This window comes from Miscanthus floridulus, unplaced genomic scaffold (genome assembly GCF_019320115.1).
Source record: "Miscanthus floridulus cultivar M001 unplaced genomic scaffold, ASM1932011v1 fs_570_2_3, whole genome shotgun sequence".
Lineage (NCBI taxonomy): Eukaryota > Viridiplantae > Streptophyta > Magnoliopsida > Poales > Poaceae > Miscanthus > Miscanthus floridulus.
The window spans coordinates 1-14,442 of record NW_027096952.1 but is presented as its reverse complement, the minus strand read 5'-3'; the positions used below and the strand labels follow the sequence as shown (position 1 = coordinate 14,442).

The following is a 14,442-nucleotide window of genomic DNA, read 5'->3' as shown; positions in this document are numbered from 1 at the left end:
TGTGTCTAGTAAATGGATGGGCGTGAAGCAGTGGTGTAGATCAAAAGACTACACCACGAATAAGATTTCTCAAACTACAGAAATCTGATTCTATAGAAGTGATGTAGATATTTCTGAGTTGTGTGATGGACAGCAGGAACACGCTGAGATGATGTAGATATTTCTGAATTGTGATGATGGACAGCAGGAACACGCTGAGACAAAGATAACGGGGATCCTGATTCTTTGATGGAATGGAATGGTCAAGAAACGAAGAGGGGCTAACCTCTGAATTATTTGCCCTGATGGAATGCTCCCACGGCTGCAGGGACCACAAGATTCTTAACCTGATGACGGTAGCATGCTTACAGCAGCCTCAGCAGTCACAGCATCTGATGCCCACAGTTATCTGAAATTCTGAATGCAAGCAACATGGATGCACTTTGTACCATTCCTCGTCAACTGGTAGCAGGTGGTGAGGCTGCTATGCTGTCTGTCTATCCTCTGCTCCACCTCCAATTGCTTGCTCTGATGACTGGAACCAGATTGTTCCACTATGCAAAAAAGAGCACATGGCACTCATATGCTGCATGCATCTTATGCCACGGTACACTTTCTTAAGTGTTCAGCTTTGAAGTCTCGTCGCTTTAGAACTAATAAAAGTCTACATGTCTGAAAGGTCGATGGATATCTGTGGTTATACATTGTTAGTGTTTCAAACGGCATGCCATATTTTTATATATGGGAAAAGACAATTGTGAGCTGTTTTGTGATATTTTCAGTATCTCCTGAATTCAACTAAAAACCTGCTAATGATATCTATTGTCTTTGTACCAACTTGGAATGTGTGCTTGTCTTCCTTGATCTTTCATCAACATTGAAATGCATGAAAAGTACTCTTTCAGGATCAGGATCTGGAATTTGATTTTAGGATCGCAAAACCAAAGCTGACAGTGGAGATCTTAGCCTACCTATTCACGGGCGTGTTACTTAGGTAAACTTTCTTGATACCATTACATGAATGCTTTCTGATTCTCTGACTATGGTAGTTTTCTTTTTCGCTGAATATACTGGGCACTGTTTGCTTAGCAGTACTTGTTCTTGCTGGGGTTATTTTTATTTGACTAGCGTCAAGGTGCATGATGCATTTAGGCAGGGAGAAAGTGTCTTTGGTTTTGATCTTGAACGAGTTGGAAAGGCAGTGCTTAATTGACATGTATTGGGCGGATTCATCTTGACACTGTTTTCTTATTCCTTGAATATACTCTGTTATGAGCAGTGAGCAATCTCTCTAGGCCTCAATACAATCGTTGATCCTATTACACCAATCAACGAAAGAGAAAGAAATGGCAGAAAAGAAACACATTCTCTTTCTGGCACTGTACCATGGTGTCCAACTCTGGAATCTTGGTAGTGGAGCATTAGAGCGCTTGCTCGTGCTCTGATGCATATAGATGTAGTGGCAGGCTGGCTGACAGTGGTACTGGTGCACACATATATATTCACCTCACCTACAAATGATATCATATCATAGGCGATAAAGACCGAGTCCGGCCAGTGCTACAGGACTTGTTATGCAGGGATAGCTTTTGATCTAACATCCAATCCAAAGAGCATAACGCGTGAATGATGAATTCAGATGACGTATTTACATTTTTGCTCTTGCTCCCATCCGCCTCCTCTTCTTTTTGCCAGGGAGTGGGAGTGTCAGGGATAGGCTACGTGCTCATGAGCCATACTCAGATCATCGCTGCCGTACGTCATCGACCTATTCATCCTCAACACTAACAACTCTCTACGACCTTGGCAGGTCACTTTTCTTACTTCAGATGGCAAAGATAACTAAGTATGCCTGATTACTTGATTAGCCAAATCAACTTTAACATATTTGATCCTTAAGATATCATGATTTAGTCAGGGATAAAAGATGCCATCCATCTAATGAGGAAAGAAGCAGCACAAATTAAGTAGTAGAATATGAATGAATGCGAAGGGCAGGCCTGGTGCAGTGGTGAGAGCTGTCTCACTGAGTCACCAGGTTGTGGGTTCGAAGCAGCCTCTCTGCAGATTTTACGGGGGGAAAGGCTTGCCTAGGTTTTTCCCTTCCCCAGACCCCGTTCATGTGGGAGCCTCTGGCACTGGGTCTGCCCTTTAATATGAATGAATGCAATGTCATCAGCACTAGACTAAGAATCGGCATATTATTTAGTTAACTGAAAGGTGGAAAGTGTATACAACTATCAACCAAAAGACAAGTTTTATGTCATCATATAGCACTTGAACGGCAAAATATGGGGACACATCAAAGGTCACTTGCGTGGTGCTAACCTGCAGTGCGATTGACTGCCACTGGGGGCTCTGTCTCGTTCGGTCGTTCCTTCTCTTGGGGAAGATCTAGCTATATGAGGAGAAGCAAGTCAATTCTTTCCTCGTTCGTCCTTGAAATGGAAATATCAAGTGGATTATAGTATATATTGCTGTGCAGCTATCTGCCCTCACGTTGTATGTGCCATGCCCATGTTACGACAAGTTTGTTTAAATAATTCAGTGCCAAGCTGTTATGTACTGGTTTCATTAAACTGCCATTCTAATCTATCCCCCTTCCTACTAATTTAGGCTTCAAACTTTTTAACAGTGTACATCCTACTAAGCACACAATGATGTTATAACAAAAGGTATGAATGAATGGTTTACTAGTTTTTACCGCCCACCACCAAAGCACCAAACCACTGACTGAGCAATCAGGACCACGTGCACACTGAGCCCTTGTTTAGTTCCACCCCAACTTTTAAAAAGTTGCTACAGTACCTGTCACATCGAATGTTTGCGGCCCGTGCATGGAGCATTAAATGTAGACGAAAAGAAAAACTAATTGCACAGTTTGGTGGAAAATTGCGAGACGAACGTTTTGAGCCTAATTAGTCCATGTTTGAACACTATTTGCCAAATAAAAACGAACGTGCTACAGTAGCCCTAAAATCCAAATTTCTCCAACTAAACAAGGGCTAACAAATGCACAATCTGTGACTGCTCAAGCTTAAAATGGTATCACTGTACCACTGCATCAGATTTGCTATGCTCCTTTTTCCCTGTCGAGCACCGGCGGTACAGTTCATCAGGTGCAGATGCTGATCCACCTCAACTGCCTCAAGGACAATGCTTTTGACGGTAATTCTTTAGGCCCCTTCTCCTTCTGAAACTCATGTTTACAGACTTCGGCATTAATTCTTTACAAAAACCAAAGCAGTGCATACACAATATGGTATCAATAGTACAGTTGTAGTAGTGCAGACAACTTGTATAATATATAGGTGAAGAATGATATAGAGAGGAAATATGGGTGATGCAAGAGCTCACTACGGGATACTGTGTATTTACCGAGTGTGAGTAACACTCGGCAAATAGTGCTACACACTCGGCAAACTCTTTACCGAGTGCCACACTCGGTAAAGTGAACTCGGCAAACAACGACTCGGTGAAGTTATTTTACCGAGTGTCTAATATCGGCGCATTCGGAGCAGAGCGTTACCGAGTGCTACAACGACACTCAGTAAACAATTATGACTTGACGGTCGTCAGCCTCCAAACTGACCGTTAACGGCGACATTTACCGAGTGTCACTAGCAGCACTCGGTAAATAAATTAGCATTTCGTGATTAAAACAATTCCGCAAATAAATTTTTTGAATAATGTTTACCGAGTGTAGCTCCTAACACTCGGTAAAAGAATAACCATTTTCGTGATTAAAACAATTCCGCAAATAAACTTTAGGAATAATGTTTACCGAGTGTTCCCACTCGATAAAAAGTAGTCAAATATTTCCGAGTGGGGACACGGCACTCGGTAAAAAATGGCACACTCGGCAAAATTCACAGAATCAGAACCAATTTGGTTCTGTTCGCTGTTTTACCGAGTGCTACACTCGGTAAAACTGACAGAATCTCTGTTTTACCGAGTGCTACACTCGGTAAAATATGTCCACAGAATTTTTTTTGGTTTGTTTCAGTGCATATCCAGTCACAATAAGCAACAAAATCACAGAAAATTATAATAACATGACAGATAGGCAATATATATCACATATATGTCCACAAATGTCACATCCACTCACAATAACCAACATATGTCGACAAGCACCATGCAAAGTCCACAAACACCATCAACATATGTCCAAAGTCCACAAAATTCAACCAAGTCCACAGTTCAACATACAAACCTATCAAACAAGGTCGGATGGCCTGTCACATGGTCGGAGGCCTGCGGAGAAACGGAGTCAAGTCCAGGTCTTGATCACCCTGCATATTGTTGTTCGATCCAGCTGTAGAAGGTCCCTAGAATGAGATTGCACATGTGAGTTATCTGGATCAAAGCAAATTCTAAGGTCTAAGCTATGGTAGGTCAAACTAAGGTATAAGTCGAAGGTAGCTCTATATGACACGAAAGTGAAGAGTGCATCTAAGTGACTCATAGGAGTGCCGTCGCGCGGAGGTGGAGGCACCAACGGTATCATCGGCGGTGGTGGAGGCGGTGGAGGCTGGCCCATGCTCTGAGAAAAACGGGCCATGTACTCGTACCAGTCCTTGTGCGCCTACTGGAAGGCCTCAAGCTGGGCCTGCACTCGCGCCCTCTCCTGTGCCAACTCGGTCTGGTGCGACAGTTCGAGGGCCTGAAGCTGGCTCTGTGAGGCCTGCTATGACTCCTGCAGGGCTTCAATCTAGGCCTACAATTATTTATCACATAGTTAGAATGCAAATAAAGAACGAGTAGAAAATGAATGGACAACGAATGCAACAGAACTAACCTGGAGTGCTACCACCTGGGGTTGTGAGCGTGGGCGTATGGCCGGACTCGAACTCGTGCTCCGGGCTCTAATCTGGGCGAGTGTCTGAGTGTTGGCCGTGTCTATGGTACTGTTGCCCATATAGTACCGCCCGTGTGGCTTACCTGGTCCCAACCTCATGATGATGTCACCCTCGAGGTCAGCGGTGCTCGGATCAAATTCTGACCCATGGATCTCTCTCGCCATCGCCGTGTACTCGCTGAGGCGCCTGTGCACGCTCGGGTTGCTGTATGCCTCGGGCGGGTCCTCCGGGTTGTAGACGAGGTCGGGGTCCTTTGCCTTGCCCTTGTGTGCCAAGGCATATGCCTTGAACGAGGCGCACTCCTGGCCGGGGTGGAACCGCGTCTGCAGGAAGAAGCACAACAATAAGATATTATGCATTCAGAAGTTAGCATAGCAACAACGAAATGAAATCCATGTACATATCTGGCTGCATATTCCTTGAGGGTAGTGGGGCCTTGTTTGTGCGAGGAACCCTGCATCATCGCACGGCAACGTGAGCGTACGGCGTGATATTGCTCGTACTCCTCACTCAACCACTTGTCCATAATGGCCTCCCAGCAGTTGTCCATCCCCGCACACCAAGCAGGAGGCACCTACACGTACACGAGCACATGACAAATCATAAATCAATTTCAGTGCAATTAATCGCAGATGATGTAATCTCATGTTTACCGTCAAGTATTGCTCCTTAGTCAGGGGCAGGTGCACTGCCTGCGCTCTGGTGACTCTGTGTCCTCTACGGGCATGGTAAATTCTTCTGCACAGGAGCTTTGTCTCGTAGAAGAGGTCCTGCACTCGGTGAACACAGACTCTGTTCACCACGTCATTCGCGTCCTCCCTACGTACTCCCTCCGCCAAGGTGTAGTAATCCTACAAGCAAATACAGTCAGTAATATACAATTAATGTGATGTTATTATCAGCATAGTGCGATGAACACGTACCCACAGCTCTTTCATCACCTGGTCGGCCTTGCTGTTATAACACCTGCCAGCTCGATCAGTCTGATCGCTGGCGGCGTGCCAGTGGGACCACTTCATGGCGGGCTACACAACACCATCGATCCTCACCATCCCGGGGTAGTTTGCCCTGCATAGAAGACCCAGGATCCCGTTTACTCGGCGAGAGTGACTCCCTGGGATCACCATTTCCCAATCCCTGCACAAAGTTATTGAGATTGAATATTAGTTTCTGTTATAACTTAAAAACCTGTGAAGTAGTGTTAACATGCAAAAATTACTTACTTAGTTCCGGAGGGTCGAATCACTGGCCGTCAACAGTTGATCGAAGGATTCTCTACTCCAGCTAAACTGGGACTTCACAGCCATTAGACGTGCAATGGCATCCAGTTTAGAAACATTGGTGCGCCCGTGAAGGGGTTGTTGTGCCACATCCAACATGGCGTAAAACGCCTTTGCAATTTGCTCTGGCTCCTGCTCTGCACTTCCTTCATCGAAAGCCATGTCATGGTCATTTAACATTTCTGCCACCCCAGCTTCAGAATCAAACTCCTCGATCTGTTGTCTCATGACCTCTTCTCTCGCACGATGGCGTTCACCATGCATGGTCCACTAGGTATAGTTCTCTACAAATCCATTGTTGACAAGATCTTTAGTCATCTCCTCATATGTTTTCATTGCCTTGTTCTTACACTTCCTACAGGGACACCAGGCATGTCGCCGTCCGTTTGCAAATGCCTTCGTCATGAAATCATTGGCCTTCTCAATCCATTCATTTGTGTATTGACCCCTCTTCTGATAGCCTGTGTACATCCACTGACGGTCATCCATCCTAACATATAGACGATATTGTAGTTTAGAGCAATAGAGTAGTAGTGCTAGAGAAAAACCATATGAGATGATAAAGAGACATTCATGTTCTTGGTCGATTCACATAGAAGATGTTTGCTAGATTGGATGATGAGATTTTACCTAAGGTTGAAAGGCCGCTATGTCACTTGTAGATGGAGGAATACATGGAACCAATTTTTTTGTAGCCACAAACATCACTAGCAAGATTTATCGAAGATTGAGGTAGAGCATCAGCATGTTTTGTAGCGTGTCTCAACCATATACCCGAGCACCAGCGCGCGCCTAGCAGCACAACCATGTGGCTAGCACACAAAGGGGCGCTAGGTTCTGTCGCAGCACTATAGGTCACATGGCATGACACTACCACAAACAAATCACCGATGACAAGCCCTAGTTACTAATGAATAGATTGTTCAAAGATTTTGGACAACAAGAGTGATATATTTAGCAAGTGGAATACATGTTGATGAGATAGGTACATACTTGTTGATAGCATGAGAAACTTGGACTGGATCATGTGGAAAAAAATTAACAAAAGATTGGATAATTTCCATATATTTTGGACAGAAAGGCAACCAATATATAAACATGTATGCTTATGAAAATTATTATCACAACACATATACATATGCAGCAACATGAGGATGACTAAAATACTGCAATCCTAACTATACGTTGTTCTCACATTCGTCATTTACCAATAATTTCAACAAAGCTCACTACCAAAATAAAACTCTTTTTAATTAAAGCAAAAAGGCATAAAGTTTGAATCAAGGAAAATAACAATATATATGGCCATTGTTTTGTTAGAAATTTCAGTATGAGAGACTACTTTATTTTCTTATCTTGACTTAGATGTGATATTGTAAAATTAAAACATAAGTATAACATATAACATAAAGAAATTGTGCTTGCTAAAATTTCCAAACCACAACCATCCATATACAATCCACGAGCCATACCACAAGAATCTAAATCTTTATAGAAACATAGGGCTAACAATATAGAGAACGCTCATCCTTACTCACGTCTAGTCATTTTCTCATCTTTCACAACTAAAGTCATCAACTCTAAACATGAAAGTCATCAACTCATTTTAATATTTGAGCTGAACAAACAATGATGCTACATGAAACTTCATGTATTGTCACAACCAAACTCATGAAAGAGTGTATGCATGAAGTTCCAGTGGCTTAGGGCATTTACCGGTGGCGGCGGCGGTGGAGGACCACCCGGTGGCGGCGGTGGTGGAGGGGAGGAGGCGACCGCGGCGGCGGCAGTCCCGCGGTGGCAGCGGGTGACCGCCCTCCCCCGGTGGCGGCGGCTGTGGGGGACCGCCCGGTGGCGGCGGTGGTGGAGGGGAGGAGGCGGCCGCGGCGGTGGGGAGGCACCGGCGACAGCGGGGAGGCGCTGGCGACGGCGTGGAGGGGAGGAGGCGGCCGCGGCGGTGGGGAGGCGCCGGTGACGGCGTGGAGCGCGTGGGCGCGGGCGCGGGCGCGGGGAGGCGTGGGCGCAAGTGCGGGGGACGGCGGTGAGGTGCCGGCGCGGGGGACGGCGGCGGTGCGGCGGGGATGCACGGGCATGTGCGGTGTGTGTGTGTGTGTGTCTGTGCACGATTTGAGGGAGAAACGGCTAAGTGTTGAATGCTTATGTTTACCGAGTGCCTAGATGTACGGCACTCGGTAAACTCAAGCACCGCAGCCCAATGACATGTGGGCCTGGTACATGTTTACCGAGTGCCCAGATCTATGGCACTCGGTAAACAGAAGCACCGCAGCCCAATGACATGTGGGCCTGGTACATGTTTACCGAGTGCCCAGATCTACGGCACTCGGTAAACAGAAGCACCGCAGCCCAATGACATGTGGGCCTGGTACATGTTTACCGAGTGCCCAGATCTACGGCACTCGGTAAATAGAAGCATGGCAGCCCACTGTGGCAGACAGGTGGGCCGTGGCTAACCTTTAGCGAGTGTTTGAGGTCACACTCGGTAAAAGTATCCATTATTTCATGCAAAACAAAAAAGAAAAAAAATGCCAATTTAATCCTAAAATTCACCAAACTTTCACATGAACTATTTCATGTCATCTATTTACTATCTAAAAAATTCCAAGTTCAAATCATAATGTTGAATTTCACTCTTAATAGAAATCCTACTCGTCATTGTGAATGTTTAGCGTCTCTTTGGGAGATGTACCGGTTCGGCAGCGACGAATGTAAAAATACTTCCGAAACGTTATGAAAATTTTTCTATAACATAGATGTATGCTTCAATGTTAATTCTTCCAATCTCGTGATTTATCGAGTTCGATTTTAATTATTACAATTAAATTTACACGATATGTACCTAATTTTCATAAATAATGAAAATTTTGTGAAATATAGTAAATAAATCGAAATAAACATCATATTTTGGAATGGAGTACTAAATATCATATGTGGATAGAGGAAAAAGAATGAAGGGAAAAACAAGAAATTTGGTTGAATTTTACCGAGTGTTGCGCCAATACACTCGGTAAAAGATAGTGTTTACCGAGTGTTGTGCACTTACACTCGGTAAAACTTTATTATTACCGAGTGCAAATACTTCTACCGAGTGTGAGACTCGGTAAACATTTTCGGTCTTTTTTATTTGCTATGAGCGCTTGATGGGCGGAGCTGTTGTTACCATGATGTTTGCCGAGTGTATGCTCATAACACTCGGTAAACATGTCATGCCGTGACGCCGTTTGGCGCACGGTTGCTATCCTAGGTGACATGGCACCTCAATACCGAGTGGCTGTTTTTACCGAGTGCGCCCCTTCGGTAAACTTGTAGTTTTACCGAGTGTCTGAAGTTACCGAGTGTGCTGACTCGGTAAAGCGGTCGACTACCGGGTGTTTATGTTTTCTGAGTGTTGGCACTCGGTAAGTACTGTTTTCCGAGTGCCCCGACTTTTGACACTCGGTAATTGTCGGGGCACTCGGTAACTACACAGTCTCCGGTAGTGGCTTATCACACACAAGGTGAGCACCATCCACTACCCCTTTTATAGAAGGTGAGGATGACAATCCACATACACACCAGCTGATTGTGAAGAGCTTTCCAATTCCCTGGAATTTTGTAGGCTGAGTGCACATCCAGCTTTTCTTCACTTCCTTGGAAATTTATGCAGACAGTCACGATGCATAAAGCATGAAAATATCAGTGCTTGGCTGAATTACGATATTTATAATTTCCTTTGAGATCGAGCAACTAGGGATGCTCCTCATAGCATTTACCTTTTTCCCTCAGAGTGAACGAGAGCCGTCGCTTTAGTTTTCATTCAGGGACATTGGTAAGTGGGACAAAGGGCGCCAGCCCAGCCCTTGTATACTATATATATGTAGTCCCGTCCATGACCAGACCTTCGCAATATATATATAGCAGCATCTTACAATACATTGACACATACAATCATATACTCATATTGTTGGGGGCCGGGGATGCCACACTCACACATGGATGAGTGGAAGCCGGTGATGGCAATGCTGGTCTTCAACCTCATCTCTGCTGTGCTGACAGCGCTGGTGAAGAAGGCGCTGGAGCAAGGGCTCAACGCCCTCGTCCTCATCACTCTTCGCCAGTTGGTCGCTACTCTCTTCCTAGCGCCAATAGCCTACTTCAAAGAACGGTACGTATATGGTTTGGTATTCCCTAACTGATGTATGCTAATAATGTTCTCTTCTTAGCTGTGTTTTCCTTTTTCTTTAATTTCCTGCAGGAACACAAGGCCTAAGTTCACGCTAGAGATCTTTGTGTACCACTTCTTCAGTGCAGCGCTTGGGTACAACTAACACACATAGCTAGTATTATATACTAATATATAGATATAGGATTATATTAGTATATCATTAGATGATTCTTCTTCTTAATGTGTCGTCCATGCACATGCAGTGCTTCCCTCTCGCAGTACAGCTTCTTCTACGGGCTCAAGTTCACAACTGCGACGTTTGCCATAACATTTGCAAACGTGGCTCCTGTCCTCACCTTCTTCATTGCCATAGCTCTACGGTATGTATATGCTTAATTGTCAGTCGCCTTGGACTTTGAAACCCCAGCAGTGAACTAAAATGGATGCATATATATATATATATATATATATATATATATATATATATATATATATATATATATATATATATATATATATATATATATATATGCGCTCCTGCCTGCAGCGTGCTGATGAAGAAAGGCGGTGCTGGAGTAGAGGGCTGGGTACTTCTTCGTCAGCCTGCTTTGCAGCAGCAGCCACAGGGAGAAGAAGAGGCAGTTTGCCAGCAACGCTACAGTTCCCAGCATCCAAATCTTCTTGTCGTCGTTGCCTGCTTCTACTTGTACTCGCTGAGAGGAAGCAGCAGCAGCAAGGCCACTGACAATTAAGCATATACATACCGTAGAGCTATGGCAATGAGGAAGGTGAGGCACGCATCGGTTTGGATCATCACAAAGAAGCTGGAGATCGTCACAATATTGTATTCGGTAAGATATATCATCTGATCGATGAGGTTTATTTACACACACAGCTTAAAAACTTCTTGGTTATTAGGCATGCATAATAAATAAATTAAGCACCAGCAGTTATCCCTAGATAGTCATGGATGACAGGATCCACCATGATTGATGGTTATTATTTAACAAATTTATTAGGTCAAAGTGGCTTTCGGAGAGCGCGTGCGGTAATATATAATCTCAAGAAATCTGAGTGCCACACAAACGGTAGCATTTATAGCACCGCGCGACCACAGTTTGTCCAAGTGGAGAAATTCTGTCCTTAATTAGCATCTCTTCCACTAACCTTATTTTTAACAGAGAACTTCAGTACTGAAACCGGATAAGCTCAAAGATGTTCGTCCACATAACCTTTCATGTTATGTATCATGATTTTTCTCTTGGTTCCTCGTCTTTAATTATTTTCTTGATGCATGACTAGACTATCAGGATGTATGCAGGGAAGTGTAACTAGCAATTAACGATTATGTAAGCTAGTTGCATTGATACATATGAGTATGAAATAATCAAACTCAGAGAAAGGGAAATATTTTTTAAAATTTTGAAACACAACAAATTTATAAATATCTAAGACTTTGTTGCATATATATATGTATATATTGGTATTATTAGGGAATCATGGCGTCTGCAGCAGGCTTCCTGCTAATGACCTGGTGCGTTCATAAGAGGGGTCCAGTTTTCACTGCAGCCTTCATCCCCATCGTCCAGATCATGGTGTCCGTTATCGATTTCTTCTTCCTCCATGAGCAACTATATCTTGGCAGGTACTGTGCATGCATATACGTATGAGTTCAGTTGTATATGTACTGAGCATTCATGCATCTGCTATGTCCGAGCATGACGAAGTTTGAACTTATCCCTTTCGAAAAATTCAAAGAACAGCGTTCTAGGATCCGTGCTGATCAGCCTGTTCGGGAGGCCGTAAATGATCGTGGATTATTTACTGCTGGCTGGTTTGGTGTGAGAGAAAAACACTGTTTCCGGCTGGAAATTTACGATCGTTTACGAGCAAGCGAACAGGCTGGATATTTGGGCTCTACCTTCTGCTGTGGGGAAAGAAAGGTGGATGCCGCGGTGGCATGCTGTAGTACAGATAGCAAACATCAAGCAGATGGTGAAGAGGCCGACATCAACAACAATAAGGAGCAACTAGTAGTGTGAAATCATAAGGATCACTACTGTCTGTGTGATTGTGTCTCAGAATATGTATGTAGCTTAATTAATTTTTTTCTTCATTTTCCTCCCCTTTCCCAGTTAGTGACTACTTAACAGTTACTGTAATGATGAATATGGAACACCGTACCGTGCAAGTGTGCATTCTGGAGACTCTGTCATACTATATATTATTCTGGAGACTAGAAATACTTCAATTCTAGTTAGCATACAACATATTTCTTGGTGTTTGGGGATTTACCAAATGGCATTAATTTTATATATTATATATGCCATATAGTTTCATGCAGTAGGAATTAATGGTCAAATGATAAAACCGTATTTTGTGGCTGGTGGACCATGTCCACCGGGTCCAAATATCACCTTTTTATTTATTGCTTGCAGGGAATATATAAAATGCTTTAGTTCAGTCAGCAATCAGCAGTGTTTGTTCCCATTATGCACGCTTGCATACTCTTAGATAGATAGATATGGCCGATCTACCGCAAAAAGAAAAAGTATTGACGAGCATATATATATATATATATATATATATATATATATATATATATATATATATATATATATATATAATATATATATATATGCGAACGGCTTTCTTTTCTTTTCCAAGTAAATATATATAGTATAGTAAAGCCAATTGAGCACTAGCTTGGCTGCTGCTGCTAATTAACACCCAGTGCTCTACAGCAGACATATTGCATGCATCTGCAATTCTGCATATATGCTGAGAAGAAGAAAAGTTGGACTTATTATATTACTCCATCCGTACGAAAAAGGACCTAATTCTATATTGAGTTAATTATAGCATCTTGATTTTGACCAGATGTGTATAAAAAGGTATCAATATTTATGATACTAAATAAGTATCATTAGATTTTTTTTTCATTGATTCTGTTTTAATAGTATGCATATTTGGTGTCACAAATATTGATATTTTCTTTATAAACTTGTTTAAATTTTACATAGTTTGTAGACTTTCATGTTTTTTGGGATGGATATAATATATTATCAGGGTGAAGTTCATCTTTGGCCATCCAACTTTTGTCCGAGAGATTAGTTTTAACCATGAAACTCTAAAACCATAAATCTTTAATCGCTAAACTATTAATACCAGACCAATTTGGCCTTTGGCATGTGGTTTTGTATTTCCTGAGAATAAAAAATTGGTTTGTTTTCTAAATATTCATAACTAATTCAGTTTAGTTTAGAAAACATGATATCAATATCATTTTTAAAATATATATATATATATATATATATATATATATATATATATATATATATATATATATATATATAACCTATCTTTTGGGGCTCTATTTTGAGTGTTTTGTTTGTTCCTATTTCTAGTGTTCTGTTGCTTGTAGTTATGTTCTTTACTTATTTAAATTATCATTTTTCTGCTCTATGCATGTCATACTCGAGATTGACCAAAAGAATCCACAGCAGACTGCTACAGGTAAACAAGATATTTGGAAAATGACAACAACCTCGTAGGTGCCATGCTCCACAACATATAAATTATATTTAGCCACTACAGCTAGTATGGCATCGCTAACCATTACTTAAATTTGGTAAAACAACTCCTCGTAGTACACTGGAAGAGGAAGCTAGTAGAAGCTAATATTTTCAGCTCCATTTAGTTGCCACCCCTGTGAGAACTGGTTTTCAGGAACTTCACTTATTTTATTTTATCCCATTTGGTAAAAAAAAAAGCTTCTGAAGTCATTGCTGTACGTGCCAAACGGAGCCAAGTGCCAAAAGAAGACCAAGCTTAGCTTAAAATAGCAGCAGTTGAAGCATTCAACGATGGATGGATGGAGCTGAGGCGCGCACGCAGGTGCGGCGGAGGGGCCGGGGGATCGAAGCTAGCGAGGAGGAAGAGGAAGAAGAAGAAGAGGTCGTCGTCTGTCCATGAGGAACTTGATCGATCGAGATCTCTCATCTGCATGCATGCATGGCAATGGCAATGGGCAATGGCATGCATGCACCGCCGACGCCGACGCCGCTGGATGCATCCCATCCCATGCATCCATGGAAATGGAAGCATAGTTATCGAGGCTTCCTCCCTGCCTCCCACTTGGCTCCAACCATCCTCCATA

General features: G+C 42.9%; 1 protein-coding gene across 1 annotated transcript; it reads left to right on the top strand.

The window, feature by feature from the left end:
- The first annotated feature begins 10,110 nt into the window (after positions 1-10,110).
- On the top strand, positions 10,111-12,252 carry LOC136532290 (WAT1-related protein At4g01440-like). Its single transcript, XM_066524901.1, has 7 exons — positions 10,111-10,283; positions 10,374-10,436; positions 10,547-10,663; positions 11,053-11,134; positions 11,777-11,928; positions 12,047-12,067; positions 12,189-12,252. The coding sequence occupies exons 1-7, from the start codon at positions 10,111-10,113 to the stop codon at positions 12,250-12,252; spliced, it is 672 nt and encodes a 223-aa protein (XP_066380998.1).
- Positions 12,253-14,442: the final 2,190 nt, after the last annotated feature.